The sequence below is a fragment of the Capsella rubella genome, unplaced genomic scaffold, assembly GCF_000375325.1.
Source record: "Capsella rubella cultivar Monte Gargano unplaced genomic scaffold, Caprub1_0 scaffold_4, whole genome shotgun sequence".
Classification (NCBI taxonomy): Eukaryota; Viridiplantae; Streptophyta; class Magnoliopsida; order Brassicales; family Brassicaceae; genus Capsella; species Capsella rubella.
This window is the reverse complement of record NW_006238920.1, coordinates 11,420,173-11,439,459: the sequence shown is the minus strand read 5'-3', so window position 1 is coordinate 11,439,459 and position 19,287 is coordinate 11,420,173. Positions and strand designations below refer to the sequence as shown.

General features: G+C 37.0%; 3 protein-coding genes and 1 long non-coding RNA gene across 12 annotated transcripts; 3 read left to right on the top strand and 1 right to left on the bottom strand.

The window, feature by feature from the left end:
• Positions 1-142: 142 nt before the first annotated feature.
• On the top strand, positions 143-1,855 carry LOC111831128. Its single transcript, XM_023784701.1, has 2 exons — positions 143-1,049; positions 1,424-1,855. The coding sequence occupies exons 1-2, from the start codon at positions 260-262 to the stop codon at positions 1,456-1,458; spliced, it is 825 nt and encodes a 274-aa protein (XP_023640469.1). The 5' UTR covers positions 143-259; the 3' UTR covers positions 1,459-1,855.
• Positions 1,856-5,939: 4,084 nt separating this feature from the next.
• On the top strand, positions 5,940-9,814 carry LOC17890084 (RNA polymerase I-specific transcription initiation factor RRN3). Of its 2 annotated transcripts, XM_023785040.1 has the most exons (16): positions 5,940-6,085; positions 6,171-6,331; positions 6,440-6,532; positions 6,626-6,697; positions 6,773-6,850; positions 6,968-7,183; positions 7,264-7,380; positions 7,465-7,563; positions 7,739-7,855; positions 7,959-8,027; positions 8,132-8,238; positions 8,339-8,422; positions 8,530-8,617; positions 8,812-8,925; positions 9,038-9,204; positions 9,477-9,814. In XM_023785040.1, the coding sequence occupies exons 2-16, from the start codon at positions 6,215-6,217 to the stop codon at positions 9,700-9,702; spliced, it is 1,764 nt and encodes a 587-aa protein (XP_023640808.1). In that variant the 5' UTR covers positions 5,940-6,085; positions 6,171-6,214; the 3' UTR covers positions 9,703-9,814. The 2 variants fall into 2 exon arrangements, with proteins under 2 accessions (XP_023640808.1, XP_023640807.1); XM_023785039.1 differs by lacking the exons at positions 5,940-6,085; positions 6,171-6,331 and having other exon boundaries at positions 6,446-6,532; positions 7,270-7,380.
• LOC17887610 (pentatricopeptide repeat-containing protein At2g39230, mitochondrial) lies at positions 9,738-12,688 on the bottom strand. Its single transcript, XM_006293602.2, has one exon. The coding sequence runs from the start codon at positions 12,680-12,682 to the stop codon at positions 10,097-10,099; it is 2,586 nt and encodes an 861-aa protein (XP_006293664.1). The 5' UTR covers positions 12,683-12,688; the 3' UTR covers positions 9,738-10,096.
• A 528-nt stretch (positions 12,689-13,216) lies between these two features.
• On the top strand, positions 13,217-17,806 carry LOC17888705. Of its 8 annotated transcripts, none has more exons than XR_002834301.1 (18): positions 13,217-13,340; positions 13,569-13,780; positions 13,911-13,994; positions 14,294-14,395; positions 14,521-14,594; positions 14,676-14,778; positions 14,855-14,892; positions 15,035-15,114; positions 15,246-15,334; positions 15,576-15,641; positions 15,768-15,834; positions 16,145-16,323; positions 16,556-16,681; positions 16,766-16,829; positions 17,006-17,130; positions 17,237-17,306; positions 17,430-17,533; positions 17,630-17,806. It is a non-coding gene; the product is annotated as an uncharacterized LOC17888705 (long non-coding RNA). The 8 variants fall into 8 exon arrangements; XR_002834304.1 differs by having other exon boundaries at positions 15,576-15,669; positions 16,148-16,323; XR_002834300.1 differs by having other exon boundaries at positions 15,576-15,669.
• Positions 17,807-19,287: the final 1,481 nt, after the last annotated feature.

The window sequence follows — 19,287 nt, the reverse complement described above, 5'->3', positions numbered from 1 at the left end:
GAAAATAGGTGCTAGTCTCTTATTCATGTCTTCTGCTGAACGAATCTGGAATAATCTCTTAGCTCGCTTTAAGCAGAACGATGCTCCTAGGGTGTATGAAATAGAACAGAGACTTAGCTGTATTCAACAGGGTTCTTTGGATGTTAGTGCTTATTATACGGAGTTAGTCACATTATGGGAAGAATATCAGAATTATATAGAACTTCCAGTGTGTACTTGTGGCCGATGTGAATGCAATGCGGCTATTCTGTGGGAAGGAATGCAGCATCGTAGTAGAGTTACAAAATTCTTAATGGGTCTGAATGAAAGTTATGAGCAGATTAGGCGTCACATTCTGATGTTAAAGCCGATTCCAAGTATAGAAGAAGCATATAATATGGTAGCACAAGATGAAAGGCAGCGAATGGTTAAGCCTGCAGTAAAGCCTGATAATGTTGCTTTCCAGGCATCAAGCTCTTTTGACGCATCTGCAACTGGTGATAATAGTTCATATGGAATGGAACCATATGAATATATTGCAGCTTATAACACATATCGACCAAGGAATAATAGACCGATGTGTACTCATTGTGGGAAGATGGGACACACTCTTCAAACTTGTTTCAAAGTGCATGGTTATCCTCCAGGATTCAAGACTCAGAATTCGTCTACTCCAGTTCCATATGGTAACAAGATGGGTACTGCTCCTAGGAATCCAGTGCCAGTAATGAATCAAGGACAATTTCCAAATCAGGGACAGTTTACTAATCAAGGCCAGTATAATCAAGGTTTTGTACCAAGACCAAGGACTGTGGCTAATGTGCAAGTCATGAATGGTGATAATGGTGGTCCTATGTTATACTATCCACCTCCAACCATGAATGCAGTAAATCTGGATGTGAGTCAGTTGACTCCAGGACAAGCACAAGATCTTATACAACAGTTATCTCGGGTACAAGTTTCTGAACCTATGATTAATCAGATCACTTCTGTCCAGAGTTCAGAACCAGTAGTTTCTTCTTCTGCAACTATAACAGAATCTGGTGTCATGGCTCCTCAATCTTCATCTGGTAAAGTTTCCACTATCTCTTCTAATCTTAGATATGAGAATAATAATCTCACTTACAACCATCAATGTCTTTCTACACTTCAAAATGCTTTGCCTAGTGGTTCTTGGATAATTGACAGTGGGGCAACTAGTCATGTTTGTTGTGATATCTCAAAATTTCAAGAAACTTTCTTAGTATCTAACATTACAGTTGCTTTACCTAATGGAACTAGACTCCCTATTCAACATACTGGAACAATTCATTTATCTGATTCTCTGATTCTTTACAATGTTTTGCATGTTCCATCTTTTCATTTTAATCTCATTAGTGTTAGCACATTGTTACATGATAATCAATGCTCTGCTCACTTTTATCCTACTGCATGTTTTTTACAGGAGTCTTCTCAGGGATGGATGATTGGGAGTGCTAACATTTTTCACAATCTATACATTCTGAATATACACTCCCTATCTTCACCTGCTAAGCCTCCTGCTGTCACTCATTTCTCTGGATCCTTGTCAGCTGATGGGACTCTTTGGCATAATCGTCTAGGCCATCCCTCAACTGCCAAGTTACAATCTATGTCTGGTACACTTTCTATTCCAAAAGTAGCTATATCAAGTCTAGATCATTGTTCAATTTGTCCCTTAGCTAAACAAAAGCGTCTGTCTTTTCCTTTTAATAATCATCTGTCATCTAGTCCATTTGATTTGATACACTTAGATATTTGGGGTCCATTCTCAGTAGAGTGTATAGAAGGTTATAAGTATTTTCTTACAATAGTTGATGATTGTACAAGAGTTACTTGGCTTTACTTGTTAAAGAATAAGAATGAGGTTCTTACAGTTTTTCCATTATTTCTAAAGTTAGTTTCTACTCAATTTCAAACAACTGTTAAAGCAATTAGGAGTGATAATGCACCAGAATTAGCTTTTAAAGAATTAGTTAAGGAACATGGCATGCTTCATTTCTTTTCTTGTGCATACACTCCTCAGCAAAATTCAGTAGTAGAAAGAAAACATCAACATCTATTAAATGTGGCACGTGCATTACTTTTTCAATCTAATGTGCCTTTGATATATTGGAGTGATTGTGTTACTACTGCTGTTTTCTTAGTAAATCGTTTGCCATCTCCTTTGCTTGATAATGTTTCCCCTTTTGAAAAATTAATGAAAAAGAAACCAGATTACACTTCTTTAAAAAGTTTTGGATGTCTTTGTTATGCCAGCACCTTGCAAAAGGATAGAACAAAGTTTACTCCGAGAGCACATTCTTGTGTTTTCTTGGGGTATCCTACTGGCTATAAGGGTTACAAAGTGCTAGATATAGAAACTAATACAGTATCGATTACTAGAAATGTAACTTTTCATGAGACTATTTTTCCATATCTTGATACACCACAATATATAGATAATATTTTCCCTAATACTGTCTTGCCTAGTCCTCCTCCATTCATCTCTGATGCATCTTCCTCACATCATTCACCATCTTCACTTCCTAATATTGCTCCATCTCATACATCACATACATCTGCATCTACATTAAATAATAGGGAGACTAGGGAAATTATAGAGGAACCAACTGTGATTGCATCAGATACTAATAGAGTTTCTAAATCTATAGTGAGACCAAAACGAACTGCTAAAGCCCCTAGTTACTTGTCTGAGTATCATTGTGCTCTAGCAGCTATTTCACCACCTCTTCCCCCAGGCCATACAACACCTTATCCATTATCATCAGTATTATCCTATGATCTTTTTAAACCCCATTATTGTTCATATATCTTATCCTATTCTATGGAAACTGAGCCTAAAACCTTTAAGGAAGCTATGTCATCTGATAAATGGAAAGGGGCATGCAATGATGAACTACAGGCTATGGAATCTAATGGAACATGGAGCATAGTATCTCTACCACCTGGCAAGAATGTAGTTGGCTGCAAATGGGTGTTTACCATCAAATATAAGTCTGATGGTACAGTAGAGAGATATAAGGCACGGTTAGTAGCCAAAGGCTACACACAACAGGAAGGAGTTGATTTCAATGAGACTTTCTCTCCAGTGGCTAAACTAACCAGTGTCAAACTTATGTTAGGCTTGGCTGCAAAAGAAGGCTGGGAACTATCACAAATGGATGTATCTAATGCTTTCCTACATAGCACTTTGGATGAGGAGATCTATATGAGTCTACCTCAAGGATACACTCCAGGTAATTCCCATTCTTTACGTCAAAATGCTGTTTGCCGCCTTCATAAGTCAATATATGGCTTGAAGCAAGCCTCTAGACAGTGGAATCGCTTGATAACTTCAGTATTGTTGAAAGATGGATTCATTCAATCATACTCAGATACTACACTGTTTCTCAAGTTCACAGCAACCAGTTTTATAGCAGTGTTAGTTTATGTAGATGACATTGCTATAGCTAGTAATAATGCTGATGATCTTGCTGCACTTAAAGCTGTTCTAGCTAGTGCATTCAAAATCAAAGACTTAGGATCTCTCAGATTCTTTCTTGGTTTAGAAATAGCCAGAACTTCAAAGGGAATCTCAGTTTGCCAAAGGAAATATGCTTTAGATCTATTGGAGAATGCTGGTTTGCTTGCTTGTAAACCTAGTCCAGTCCCTATGGATCCATATGTGCATTTAACTAAGGATACATGCACACCTTTGGATTCTGCAACACCATACAGGGAGGTGATTGGTCGGCTACTTTACTTGACTATAACTAGGCCTGACATCACTTTTGCTGTGCATACTTTGAGTCAATTCTTGCAGTTTCCTACTGATGTGCATATGGCTGCAGCTCACAGAATACTCAAGTATATCAAGGGCAGTCCAGGACAAGGACTTTTCTATCCAGTTAACAATGATGTGTGTATTAATGCCTTTGCTGATGCAGACTGGGGTATATGCATCAATACAAGAAGGTCTATAAGTGGTTTCTGTGTTTACATTGGGAAATCACTAATCTCTTGGAAATGCAAGAAACAACAGGTGGCTAGCCATAGCAGCACTGAAGCTGAATACAGAAGCATGGCAGAAGCAACCAGGGAGATCTTATGGATACAACAACTATTGAAAGACTTCAGAGTTCCAGTCACAACCACAGCCAAGCTCTTCTGCGACAACAAATCGGCAATCTATATTGCTACCAATCCAGTCTTCCACGAGAGGACAAAGCATATAGATATCGACTGTCACACTACAAGGGATCAGATCAAGCTTGGAAATCTCAAGACATTACATGTGGAGTCTGGCAATCAACTAGCTGACATCTTGACAAAACCATTACATCAGAGGCCATTTCACTCGTTACTTGGCCGCATGTCTTTATCAAACCTATACAATCCTTCATAAATGGATTGTTCGGTTTGAAGGAGGTGTATCAGGTGTATTAATACTTAGGTATTTGTATAATACACTATACACTATAGTTTACATACGATCAAGTATACTTTGTATAAATACTGAACTATGTACACGATACACAATTAATGAAATACATAACAAACTTTTTCTTCTCTCTCTTTATTCTCTCTTTACTCTCACTCTCTCTCTCTAGCTCGAGCTCTTCGTCTTCCTTGAGCAGATCCTGATATAGCACTCGACGGTGTTACAATCGTCGTCGTCTTAAGTCGTCAACGATGATATATAATCTCGAAGTGAAAAAAAACACAAATATACTGAAAATAGTAAAGTGATTCGCGAGGTTAGTAGATTAACGTAAGGCAATGGTATGATCAATTTATACATCTCTAGCTTCATTATTATATCTCCTATTAAATTTTTATAGTATCGTATTAATCAAGAATGGTACACGTCGTCGTCGTCATTTGTATATTTCAAAAGTACAATGTCGTATTGTGTCGTATGATTTGCGCTATCTTCACCACATTCACTCATTTCTTATCCTTACTTTTTCCAAATTTTTTAGACTTTGTATATTACCCAATCAACTCGACAATGTATGGCCCTATGAGTAAGTGTAAGTGGTTGAAAGTATTCAATATTCCTATTGAACCAAAAAAAAAAGAAAAAAAAAAAACAGAAGATAGAGACAGATAATTCACGATTCGATTTTTTACATTGCAATCATATATATGTAATACATATACTAATTATAAATATGTTGACAATGAACTAATTATTTTGTGTGTTAATCTTACACCTATAACCAAAATGTGTATGTAGTAGTCTAGTTGAAATATGATCAGAATCTTCATAACTGATCTAACATCTTCGGGAGATTCTCTCCACCTTCCTCATTTATATTTACACAAAACACTCTAAAGAAACATGTTTTTAAAGTCCAATCTGTAGCTGCTTAATGATGAGTTATATGGAGAATTTGGTCAAATGCAAGACAGCAATTTGCATAACGCTTTTGCTTTGACGTACTTGTCATACACTACACAAGCCAATATATATATATATATATGTTGTTTTGATTTTTGACACTATAATAAACTATATATGATATTTTAATTTTGAATGATATGATAGATTGAAGAATAAAAGCAAAGAAGAGTTTGTGCAATATCTTAGACGAGCGAGTGCAAGCTTAGGAAGAGGAGGTTCTGAATACAAAAACACCCATGTGTGATCACATCCATCGCTTTCTTACCAATTCAATACAATATTTTTTTTTCAAACATAAACAAAGGAAAAAAAGAAATAAAAAGACAATTGGACCAACTAAAATGTCAAATGGTTTACCAATTATTGGACCAACTAAATGTCAAACTAAACCAAATAAAATCGACTTCAAACCAAGAAAAAAAAAAAAAAAAATCATAAATCAAAGCTCAGTTGCTACTACTAGAGGAACAGCAAAACCCTAAACGTCTCGGATACGTCTCTCCTATATGAAAACGCTTCTTTTTTTTTTTCTTTTTTTTTCTTCTAAATATATAAAGTTAATTTTGAGGGTTTTGCGGATTCATCGACTGAAGAAGAAGAAGAAGAAACTGGTGAATCCCCAAAGCTTAATTAGGCCTCTGGAGGCAGAGCTGCGAATCTCAAAGTGAAGCAGAGCGTGGAAAAATTAATTATTCATCGGTGTGTTGTTTGTTTATTGTTAGCTCTGGTTTGTTTTTTGGTTTCAGTTACTTGCATTTTAGTGTACTGTTTTATGTTTTCTTAGTAGGTCAAATTTCGAAGCAGTGTAACAGCAGTTTCCATAGAAAAATGGGAGCAGAAGAAGTTCCGAGTGCTTTCTTCAGCTCAGATGTAGTGGACAATGCTGAGTTAAGCGACACAGCTTTGGTGGCTGCCATTAGGAAGGCCCTTGCATCTGCCCAATGTGTGAGTGCTCTTGCACAAACGTTGCTTCTTTCACTTTTGTATACACACATATATGTTTCTCTGTGTGTGTGTTCTTTTAAAGTATTTTCTTTTGTTTGTTAAATCCAGGAGGACACCGATCATTATAATCAGCTTGTTCAGTTAATGTACATTAAAAAGGAATCTGCTGATGATGATGTCGATGTTGTGGCACAGCGAGAGGTGTGTCTTTTTCCTCATTTGGACAATCCAATCTTTCTTTTTTATCTTGTTGCTAACCAAGACATTCTTGATCACTCTCATTCACTTCTACAGACACTCTTGAAAATTCTATCACGCTCTGTTGCTTGCTTAGATGAAGTTCACCATAAACGTCTTCTTCAACTTGTAAGCTGTATTTTATTTATATCACACACATACCTGACTTTTCCTCTGACTCTCATCACATTTTATTGTCCTTAGATTTTTGGGACGAGAATTTGGGATCACATACCTAATGTAAATGTAATGTACGCATTGCTGGACCTAATCGTATCACTGGTACACATCTCAGCAACTACGTACTTACCCCTCATGTGATCAACCATTTACATATATTATCTGCTTAAGGAGCTTAACAGTTTTGTGTTCTTGTTCTTTAATTTGCATGTCTTCTAGGCCACTACTAGTGGAAAGTATCTCATCTATTGTTTGGATATGCTCGTTTCTAATTTACGTTCGCATCCCCACAAACTCAACAGTAGTAAGATGCTGGAAGTTCTTTCCCGGGTGCACGCAGCACTTGACAAGATTTCTTGTTTAGTTCCCATTGCTCCCTCAAAATTACTGCCCATACTCGCCCTGAGAATGCCTAGCTTATACGAAAAAGACCATGTATGCTTTTTTATTATTTCTGTTAATAAACAATGTTGCAGCTACCCTATACCTTTGTTAACAAAATGATTGTCTTGAAGTTGCAGGTTGTAGCACCATATGTGGAGAACTTGTTGAAGTTGGAGAACAGCTCTATCGGAAAAGTTATTGGCAATGGGATTCTTAGGATGGTTATGGAGCGCTTGCGAGATCTCGATGTAAGTGAATACAGTTCCATACAAGTATAGTATAGCCACTTTAGTAATGTGGTAAGTGAATGATATGCTTGATCATCTTTCTAGTTGGAGATTGGGTGGGATGATATTCTTCAAGATGACTCCAGTATAGCCATGTTTGATATGGAACTTGACGTTGAAGGCACTATGAATGAAGGAGAGGAGGTAGGGTTACTGTGTTTTATCTGCTGTTCATACTGAATTCACAAAATTGGATGAAAGTTTCTGATTTACAAGATGCTTTTTCTCTTACTACGAAAATTTAGACTTTGATTCGTATGTGGTTTCCTGGAGAGCTACATATCTGCCATCACTCATGAATTTGATTTTTCTTTTGCAGTTTCCAGTGCGGTCTCTGAATAAAAATGGAAATGTAGTCTCTGAATTGTTTGACGACTTAATGGTTCTATCTTTTAAGCATCTTGAATCCTGTCAAGATGCTGGTCGTCTGGATGAGGTATGTCACCAAATGGAGCTTCATCAACATATCTTTCCTTTCATTACTTCTTTGGTACATGAATTCATCTTTTGAGGTTCTTATTTTCATGTTTTTGGCGCAGGTGTTTGAAAATCTGTTCGAGTCGTTCGAGAACTTAATTCTGAACACGCAAAAATTAAAAGTTTCACAGGTATGCACCGTGGTGTTATAATTTGTCATTCTAGGCTCCTAACACTTTACTTCATTGTTGGCGTTCGATGTCTTGGCTTATACTCATTCTGCTTTCGTCTGTAGTTCTTGATGTTCTATGCGTGCTCATTAGATACTGAAAATTGTGGTGTGAAGTTTGCCAGTAAGCTTTTGGACATATATCTCTCCAGCAAAAATCCTCAAGTTACTAGGCTAGTCACTCCTATCCTTGAAGCTAATACTGTATTCTAGCTAGTCACCAGACTTACCACTTGTACATGGTTTAATCTGTATTCTCCCCTTAATAAACAGGACGAATGCAGTGGCTTATCTAGCTAGCTACTTGGCTCGTGCAGAGTTTTTGCCTGCGTCTTTTGTGGCTAGCATGTTGAAAAGGTAGAAAGAGACTGCTAAAAAAACTGACAAATTAGAAGATGATTGTTTCGATCTGACTCAAGTTTCAGTTGGTTGTAATATTGTTTCTCTTGTGTCTGAAATCCTAGATTGGTGGGTGAGTGTGCGGATTACTGCAGACAATGCAATCATGACGCTAGTCCTGAAGCACATCAAGTTTTTTATTCAGGATGTCAGGTATAGTCCACGTTTAGAACCATCTTATTGCTTTTATTCATTAAGAACTCATTTGTGATGTGATCGACGTCACTTGTATCAATCAACTTTTACCCTTATAAGTCTCCAAGAGTTTTTTTGCCTATCAGTTGTATGGAGTGATACACAACTATGTCAAGTAATGACTTAACTTTGTTGCTTTTCTGTGACTGTAGGCAATCTTGCATGTATTCTGCTTCCGAATGAGCTCAATCCTCAATGTTCCTCACTTCCAATCGCAGCTTATACCATTGGAGTCAGTATTATCTCACAAACTAGACCCGTTGAGGGTAACTTACACTATCATATTTTCCCCCAATAGCTCATGTGTTATCTGAAGTGGTCTGAATCAAAGTATCAAATGCATTAAGCTTGCACCAACCTTTTTTTGTGGTGGAACAGGTATGCCTTCCATCTGTAGTTTCTCAGTTCCTATATCAAGCCAAAGCCAGTGGTCTGTTCATTGTCTTGGACGCCTTCATTTTAGATGAACTATCCAAGTCTGAGCTCTCTCGTGCTTTAGGTGGCTTCTTCCCATTCGACCGGTGCTTGTTGAAAAACTCTAACAGGTTCACCATCTTAACTCTTATATTTTTATGTTTTGTTTCTACTGCTTCTATTACAAAGCCACATGAGAAACTTAGAGGAACTTAGAGAAGTTTCTTTGACTCATTTGATGATTTACCCCGACTTGAGAGCATGTTTAATGCAGATTCTACTCCATATTCTTGAATGATATTGAAATAAATTGGGAAAGACTCTTCTTGTGTTGAATATGATGATGTGGAAGTAGTTGCATTACATAGTTTTTACTCACCCGTTTGCTTGTCAAATCTTAAAGATATATCTCAAGGGTGAAAAGGACTTATGACGAAGATGATGATCAGGAGTTTTCGCCAGAAGTCACAGTGTATGGAGATACAGACTGTGAGGATAATGTTGTTCTTGATAACGAGGTGAACAAGATGTCTATAACTCCTAAACACTCCTTCATGCACGAAACAGAGAGACTCTTGAAGATGCCGTCGAAGATCAGACCATCAACTTGTCCTCGTGAATCCCTCTGATTCTAGTGGAGAGGAGGCAATTTTGCAAGCTAGGGTTCTTTATACAACAATCTATTTGCAAGACTTTAAAAATCTAAAAGTTTATGCGAAATGGATGTTCTTTTTCGTTTTTGATTTTTTTCTTATTTACATTAAATTAAACGTGGCAAACATGATAAAACAAAAGTGAGATTAGCTAAGCTAAGCGCTTGTGGCGTCTGGCACTCGAATCATTCACAAGTATATACAGAGAGCAATCAGATGATGAAGACGTCGTTCGGAGTCCTGCGGGAGTTACCTTCCAGAGGATAAAAAGAGTTATGACGATCTCCTTTTGTATGTCTTCCAACTATCAAAAGGCTTTTAAGAAACATCAATTGGTAACTAGATCTCAGTCTCAGGAGAAGTCAAGCTACTAAATCTTGGTTGCAGCAGGAGGTTTCTCAACTTTTCCACTCACGAGTAAATTAAATATACTATCATCATGTACTAGACCTTTCTCTAGCATCTCTTCATGAAGTCTAAAAGCCTCATTGAGATTTCCTTCTCTATGGTGTCCTGCGATAACAGTACTGTAAATAAACAAATTTGGAGTCACCCCTTTCTTCTTCATCTCCTCTAACATCTTGCTTGCTCTCACAAACTGTCCTTTCTTACTTAGACCGTTGACAAGTACCATGTACAAGATTTCATCAGGGACAATGCCCAACGCAAGCAACTCTGAGTACAAATCAGAGGCGACAATTAGATTTCCCTCTTTTAACAAGCCATCGATCATCGTTGTAAATGTGAATAGATCACAACTTATCCCGTCATTCACCATTTTCTTGTACAGGTCAGTCGCTGCATCCATCTTTCCCAGATTACGGAATCCTGAAATCAAACTATTGTAGACAGACACATTTGGCCGCAATCCTTGTTCCAGAAGTTCAGAGAACAGCGTATACGCGGTTTTCATGTCATGTTTTTTACAAAACCCGTCTATTAGTGCACCATAGGCTGGAATATCGAGTTTCAAATCCTTGCTTTTCATTTCGTGCATCATTTCAAGAGCAAGACCCATTCTGTTACTTTTGCAGAATCCATTGATCAAGCTGGTGAAGGTTACAACATTTGGGGATATATCGTTTTCACTCATCTCTCTGTAAGTTTCGACAGCAGAATCAGTTTCACCTTCTTTGACAAAACCATCTATGATGCTATTGTAACTCGTGCAACCCATGGAATAGCGCTTTTCTTTGACCAAATTTTGCAACATCTCTTTGGCTTTAGATGTCTGACCAACTTTGCACAAACCATTGATGATTGTATTATATATGACTTCATTAGCTTCAAAATTGGCAGCATTCATCTGATTGATGACAGCCCAAGCATTCTGTTCATCCTTATTCTTGAAAAATCCATCAATCAAGATGGAGTAAGTGAAGTTATTCGGCTCTAGACCATTTTCCAGCATTTCCAAGAATATTGAACGAGCCAAGTCCATGTTTTTCTTTCTGCAGTGAGCAAGAATCAAGTTATTGTAAAAAACTACATTCGGCTCAATCCCTTTGTTTTCCATCATCCTCAAAAAGCTCGTGGCAGCATCAACCTTACCTTGCTTGCATAACAATAAAAAAATCTTGTTACACATGAAACCATGCGCAGTCCAGGTTTCAAAACTGTCATTGAAAATATCTAGCGCTGCTTCAGGTGACTCGGCTTTCAAAAACGCTTGGATCATTGTGTGGACAAGAACAGATGAAGGAGAAATCCCTACAGATTTCATCCGTTTGTAAATCTCAACAGTATTTTCCATCTCCCCGTTCTTACAAAACCATTCAATCATAACTGAAAACATCACTTTGTCCGGAGCCAGCCCTTCCTCCTCCATTCTATTAAAAAAATCCAAAGCCTTACCCAACTTATTTCCCTTGCAATATCCATTAATCAAACTCGTTGCAGCAATTAAACTCATTGGTATCCCAAAACCAACCATCTCATCCTTAACCCTCACCGCCTCCTCCATCTTACCTTGCTTCACACAAGCCACAATCACGCTAGTATATGTTTCCTGCGAGGCCGGGACACCTAACTTCCCCCTCATTTCTCTCAACAAATCCATCGCCAAAACCAAATCCGGCATCTTACAAGCAGCTTGAACAGCAAGACTATACAACAAGCCATCTGGTTCTGCTCCTCTACTCATCACCCTCCTGAAAATTTTCACAGCCTCTTCGGAATTTCGTTCTCTCAAACTAGCTCGCATCAACAACTGAGTCGTTACATTATCACCAGCAACACCAATCAAAACCATCTTATTATAAATCTCCTTAGCTTCATCAATCAAATTACTTCGAACTAAAGAGCTTAAAACGTTGTTCACATACGGCACAAAAGGAATCACATTTCGTTCCACCATCAAATTAAAGCAATCTACAGCATAGTCCATTCGCCTATTTCTAATATAAGCATTCAACAAGTAATTGAAAGCTCGTGAGCTGAGTTCAAAACCATACCTTTCAGCCGACTCTACCAAATAGTTGACAATTACGCTTGGGATTAGCGTTGGATTGCTAGAAACGAACATTACGAGCAAATTGCTGGCGCGATCGTGCGTGTGAGGAGAGCTGAACAAAATATGAACGAGTACCCAGAAGACATCTCCACCCTCATAGAGATGAGGTAAAGGCTTGACCCAGTTGCAATACTGAAGAGCCGAGACAGGGTCGTTCCTACGACCTAGAAGCACTTCGATTACACGAGCGTCGTCCACATCATCACCACCTTGATTCTCGGAGTCGAGGGTTGAAATCGAAGGTAAGTGAACCGGTCCAGAGATGGTTTTATGAGGAAACTGTAGTTTTGAGGTGACTTCACTAGTGGAATCGGAAATGTCTCGACTTTGATTAGCTCGTGTATTTGGAAATCGAGACTGTGAGGAAAATAATACTTTAGGGTCTATGAAACGACAGAGTAAAAGAGGTGGGCGGAATCGTCTGGAAACCATGAAAGTAGGCATTTTTATTCTCAGCTCGCTTCACAGCAGTAGAGAGAGAATCGGAGAAGAAGAAGGAAGAAAATCTCTAAACCCCTTCTCATCTAAACGTCGTCGTTTGTGTCCGAGGCTTAAACCCTTCATCGAATAAGTCCCCAAAACGACGTCGTTCTTTTACAATTTTCATTTTTTATAATAACAGTTGGTTAAAAGTCGTTTAATTTCATTAATCATAGTTTCCTTATTTGGTTTTAGGAAAAAGGAAAAATCTAAATTTAAAAACAAAAAGGAAAAAAGGTTACTACCAAAAAAAAAGAAGGAAAAAAGGTTTTATTGGTTTTCCTTTTTTCGTTAGATATTTCCAAATCTCAATTATTTCCTTTTTATTGAGTAGTAATTTATTACTATCCACCGTTGGATCTAAAATCAAATTGCATCCAATGGCTGCCTATGAATGAAAGCTCCGAAAAATATGATTTGTTTTTTTTTTCCTGTATTTTTAATGGGTCCTCTATATAAGAAGAGTGAGGTCTCATATTCACTTGCTGACACAACTCCTTCACGAAGAGAAAAACAAAATTGTAATGGCGACGAGAGCAACAACCAAGAGAAATAATCCTCAGAGACAGAGAGAGCTTGTTCTAATGGCGACGAGGGCCAAACAGATATGAACAAAGCAGAGGTATTCCTTGTTCGCCTTCTTCTGAATCTATGAATCGATTTTGATATTTCACTGAGTTACTGAAACGATTTTGGTGTTACAATCTTTTGTTTTTACATGTTTTTTTCTACTATTTGAGTGCCCTAACAACTAGGTCCGTGATTTGAGTCTAATTCTTATGATAAATCTTCCTTGTTACAGTTCCGAGTTGATTTAAAGTTTGTATTTTTATGGGTTTCTGTGAAACAGGTGTACGGTTTCTTTTGAGTCTCGTTGATGGTTTGAAGAATGAAGAAGAAGATTCGGATCAGAAAAGATAACGCTTGACATATAATGGAAAATCTGATTCTAGTGCTCGTCTTCCCCGAATCAATACATCTTCCTTGTCAGTTTCACTTCAGTTTTTGAGCTAGTCCATGCCAGCCTATGGGAAACTGTGGCAACACTCTATGCGCCTGAAAGTAATTCCCAGTTTCTTTTTTACTACGTGTTTGATTTAATTTGAATGTCTTGTTTACATATGGTTTTAACATGTTTCTCTAAGTCTGTAACTGTTTATGTGCTTTGACATTTGTTTCGTTTTTCTTGTAGTCGTTGCCCTCTGTTCAAACAATACTCATATTTATATAAAGCATCTCAACAAACCAATGGGAGAGGTTACATGTCCTCCAAAAGGTAAAACATTTTTTGTCACAAATCTCCATCTGAAACCCAGCTACTATTGAACCTTCACTCATAGCTTTTCTCTTTTTGCAACTTCTTTACTTTCACTATAGTTCTTTGAATCGCTGCAGCATGGCCAGATTGTTTCTGTAATAGATTGGAGCTTAAAGTCCAACCAATTCATCAATGTTTCCCATGACATGTTTTCGTTAGTTGCAATATGTTTTTTACTTACGAGTAAATTTTCCATTAACTAAGCATGTGTAATTTTTATAAATTGATCAAAATTGAGTTTGGAATGCTTCTTGAAGGTACGTGTGGAGTCTGGAAGGAGGAAGATGGGTACCAAACGCTCATGTTAGTCTTAGGCTAAATCCTGATGCACTTTGTGTCCAATGAATGGAGTCCAAAAGGTAAATTTATCAGATCCAAAGTGTAGTACTGAGTTATTTAGCTTCATTTTTGAGTAATCTGCATTGTACTTTTTCTATTACTTATGCAGCTTCTAATCTGTATACTTTTGTTCAATACTCTTCAGGGAACCAGATTGCTAATTGTTCAAAACCCGAGCCAATACTTCTTCCTTGTCCGCTTCAATTGCTGATCCACAAAGTGAGTTGATTTTGCTTTTAAGTTTTTATTTTTATTGTTACAATTTTAGATCGGAAAGAGACTAAAGTTTTTTCTTTATAGTTTTAGCCTCTTTAGATTGAGAATTTGGTTCACATTCTTTGCAACATAGGGGATCATTCCTTATGACCCAACAACAACAATAGATAATCCTTTATCTTGATTTGTAAGTGATCTCCAAATCCTTTGTTTTTTTTTTTCCATCTGTTTGAAGTTTATCCTTAACCAATAATCCTTCTTAGGATGTGGATAGAATGCAGTCTGTGGGAAGTTATGCAGTGTAAGTAATTCCCAGTACATGAATGTCATCTTCTCTAGTCCTCTGTTTGATTTTTGAACGTCTTGTTGCATATATGGTTTTAACTTTGTTTTAAGCCTGTAACCGTTTATGTGCTTTGACATATGTTTCATTTTTCTTGTAGTGGTTACATATTACTCTCTTTCCAAAGAATAATGAAGTTTACCTTAAAACCAGTGGGAGAGGTTACATGTCCTCAAAACGGTGAAACTTTATATCTCCAATCTCCATCTGAAACTAATGAACCTCCACTCCTTGCTTTTCTCTTCTTGGGGATTTTTCACATTCATATAAATATATTTTTTCATTCTCATTTTACTGATCTCTTGTTACAGAAAAGGGCTGTACAGAAAACTCAGTTCTCCCTTACTATGTTCATTGTTTGAATCGCTGCAGCATGGCCAAATTGAAGTCTACAGTACAGGTGAAAAGAGTATCTATTATTGTCTCAGTTCCAGAAGTTATATGCATCACTCTTCAGCTCAATTGAAATTTTGAAATCTAAAATCTTTTTTGTTCTGAAATTATCTATGTACGTACACTTGAAGGATGCTTTAGGCTTTGAGGCTTTAGTTACAGGGAAAACAACCAATCTAATGTGCAATCAGGTCGGAATGCAATGATTCTTACAGAATGCACTTTTTAACTTTGTTATGATGTTTCAGGTTGATACCATTTTGACTGGGATCATGATTGGTATGTCTGATGTTGCGGCTATGATCCCCAGAAGTGTAGGATTGCTTCCATCTCCTGCCCTTGGTTATTCATATCTTCTTCCTTTTTTGCCTTTTCTTTATAGTGATCTCATTTCTTTAAAAATATATTCTTGGATTTTTCTCATACTCTGATGGATACAGGATAATAGGAGAAGCAGTACTTTCTGACCGTGGATTCAGAACTTGAGACATTCATACTCCTGAAACTGTAAGTTGGCCTTTCTCCTCTTCTCTTTTTTTTTTTTTTGCCTACAGCCTTTCTCCTCTTCTCTTGGCAAAAATTGCATGCTGTTTCTAGTATTAATTAATAACATTAAAAGGTTATGAGAAATAAATTATAGGTGCTTTTTTAAGGGTTTGGGCTCTGGTTTCTTGGTCTAGAAGAAAATAGTTAAGGATTCTTGTAGAAAAAGCAGAAAAATTTAATATAGAATACATTTTTCGATGGTTTTGGGTCTTGGTAAGTGTTGCTCAAATTAATCTTCCATTTTGATGGATATTTTTTTTTTGTTCTTTAGTAGGTGAAATTTCGAAGCAGAGTAGCACCAGCTGTGTTTTTTTGTTCATAGAGAATGGGAGCAGAAGAAGTTTCTAGTGGTTCTTTCTTCAGTCAGACTCAGATACAGTGGACAATGCTGAGTTAAGCAACACAGCTTTGGTGTTTGTCATTAGAAAGGCCCTTGCATCTGTCCAAAATGTGAGTCATGCACAAATGTTGCTTCTTTCCCAGGTGCACGCAACTCTTCACAAGATTTCTTATTTAGTTTCCATTGCTCCCTGAAAATGACTCCATACTCGTCCGGAGAATGCCTAACATATACTACAAAGACCATTTAAGTTTTTAATTAATTCTGTTAAAAACTTAAACAATGTAACAGCTATACCTTATCTGTCGTTGACAAACTGACAACTATTTTACTGTTCTACAGTTACAGGTTTTAGTGCCTTATGTGGATAAGTTGTTGAAGTTGGAGAACAGCTCAATCGGAAAAGTTGTTGGCAAGGTGATTCTTTTGGCGTGGTGAATGGTGATGGAGAGGTTGCGAGACCTTGATGTAAGTGGACAGAATTTGTTTTATGACGACTTTTTTTTTCTCATACTAGTATATTATAGCCAGTAAGTAAAGTGATGACTCTAGTTCAGAGGTGTTTGAATTGGAACTTGAAGTTGCAGTTGAAGGCACTATGAATGAAGGGGAGGAGGTAGGGTCACTGTGTTTATTTGTTGTTTATGCTGAATCCACAAACTTAACTTGATGGTTGAAAGTTTCAGGATTACAAGATGCTTTTTCTCTCTTACTATGAAAATATGTACTTTGATTCATCTGTGGTTTTTTTTTGGAGAGCTCTCATTCATAAATTTGATTTCTCTTTTGCAGTTTCCAGTGCCGTCTCTAAATAAAATGGTTCAGCTAAAAATGTCGTCTCTGAGTTGTTGAAAAAATTAATGGTACTATCTTTTAAGCATCTTGAATCCTATCCAAAAGCTGGTCGTCTGGATGAGGTATGTCACCAAATGGTGCTTCATCAACATATCTTTCTTTTCATTTCCTAAGTGGTAGATGCATTCATCTTTCGGGGGTTCTGTTTTCATGGTTTCCGCCGTGCAGGTGTTTGAAATTCTCTTAAGAGTCATTTGAGAACTTGGTTCTCAACACGCGCAAATTAAACGTTTCACAGGTATGCACATGTATCTATATCACAGTACATAATGTATAACTTGGTCATTCTAGGCTCCTAACACATTGCTTCTTTGTTGGCACGAGATGTCTTGGCTTAGACTCATTTTGCTTTCGTCTGCAGTTGATATTCTATATGTGATCACTAGATCCTGAAAATTGTGGTGTGAAATTTGCAAGTAAGCTGTTGGACATATATCTCTCCGGCAACAATCCTCAAGTTACTATGTGAGTTTCATCTTATCCTTAAAGCTAATACTGTTTTCTATAAGTCACCAGACTTACCACTTGTATTTGGTTTTGTTTTCTTCCCTTACGAAACAGGATACGGTTTTTAAATGTGTATTTTTTACAACAGTATAAATTAGAGGGAGCTAAATGACTAATACCTAACATAAATTGACAGAACAGTGCAAATCCTAAAGTTGAATAGTGTTTTCCTTTGTATGCTATTTTTCTTTTGATGAGAGTCGTCGTTTCATCTCAATCTAGTTAGAAGTTTTTGTGCTGTGCCGACACGTATTTTGATATTGTGAAAATACTCAGTCATATCAAATCATATAGGGGCAAGCAAAATAGGGCTTCTGACTTTTTTTTGCTAGTCAAGTGGTGTTAAAGACTATGATAAATCGAAACCTGAATCATATAGTTTGAAAACATAAAAGCCAAGCAAAACAACATGAAAAGGTGAGAAAAATAGTACTTCATTCATGCTTTAAACTGAACGTTACATGAGTACGTACGGTGAAGGGTCAATGGCGAAAAGCTTTGTAGATAACAACACATCATAATATAGTGGTTGGTTGGTATACATGTCTTATTACTGTTTGGCATCATATTTTTCTTTCCTTTATCTCGCCACTATGAATGTATGTTACTTCTTTTCGGTTTCAGAGTTGTCGATACTGGTCGGGATGGGTTTACTTCACAGAGATAGAGTCATAACTCATAATAATACCCAACTTGACTCTTGCTTCTTGTTAAAAATCAATCCAGAATCCAAATACAAGTATGATACTACTGGAACTAAAAATGAAGGACTTTGGCAAAATAAATGAGATTTGGTGATGAAAAATAAGTGAAGTTCGTTTACAATTAGAGTTGGCGACAGAATATTAAAAAAAAAAATTAAGGTGGATTATTAAAAATTCAAAAATAAAGAAAGAAAAAGAATAAGGCCAATAATATTTATGACAAAAAAGGCCAATAGTATAAAGTGGGGATGGGAATAAATATTTTTATATTTGTCTTGTATTCCCTTCTTGTCCATGTCAATCTTGAAAGTATACATATATAAATATATGTATGTCGTTTTTAATACAAGTAAAAACATAAACTAGATAATTGCAACTTTACGTCAAGAAAATGAAATTATTGATCTAATAGACCACTACACTCAAAGACAAAAAAATCCGCAAATAACAAGTAACAAGTAATGGAATGGGACAAAACAACATGCAAGTAGACAGTTTTGTGAATCTTGAATAGCCGATTTTGTAACAAGTTTAAGATAAGTGATACAAAGCTCAACTGAGTTAAGTAACCAACCAAAAATCACGGGCAAAGGTTAATTATAAAGCACACAACAGTATGGTAAAGAAGAAGATGTGTTTTCGCGTTTGGGCAAAAAGGATCATTAAGGTGTAAGACCGAAAGGGCTCCACGCGCAGCGACAAAAACGGAACAAAAGAACAAAAGATTCAAAACCTTTCATCGTCTTTATATAAACATATCAACTGTTCGGATTTGTGTAAGACAAAAGAAAGAAGCGGAGATTACGGGGACCAACAGTGACGTGCCCCTCTCCCCCGTCGGTGCCCAATCCACCAACTTTTACTCTCTCTCTCTCTATCCATTGCTCACTTCACTTGTTTTGTTGTCTCCTCCTCCCTCTTCTTGGCGTATACGAACTCCACAACATGGAGACGTTCACCGTTTACGTAAAGACTCTATAGTCTTCAATAGTATCTGTGACTGTATGT

Bases quoted from the DNA above. Each gene is read 5' to 3' on its own strand.
- LOC17890084 (XM_023785040.1), top strand. From the start codon at position 6,215: ATGGGAGCAGAAGAAGTTCCGAGTGCTTTCTTCAGCTCAGATGTAGTG. The intron at 6,533-6,625 runs GTGTGTCTTTTT...TCACTTCTACAG, and splicing joins ATGTTGTGGCACAGCGAGAG to ACACTCTTGAAAATTCTATC. The intron at 6,698-6,772 runs GTAAGCTGTATT...TATTGTCCTTAG, and splicing joins ATAAACGTCTTCTTCAACTT to ATTTTTGGGACGAGAATTTG.
- LOC111831128 (XM_023784701.1), top strand. From the start codon at position 260: ATGCAGCATCGTAGTAGAGTTACAAAATTCTTAATGGGTCTGAATGAA. The intron at 1,050-1,423 runs GTAAAGTTTCCA...TGTTTTTTACAG, and splicing joins GGCTCCTCAATCTTCATCTG to GAGTCTTCTCAGGGATGGAT.
- LOC17887610 (XM_006293602.2), bottom strand. From the start codon at position 12,682: ATGCCTACTTTCATGGTTTCCAGACGATTCCGCCCACCTCTTTTACTC.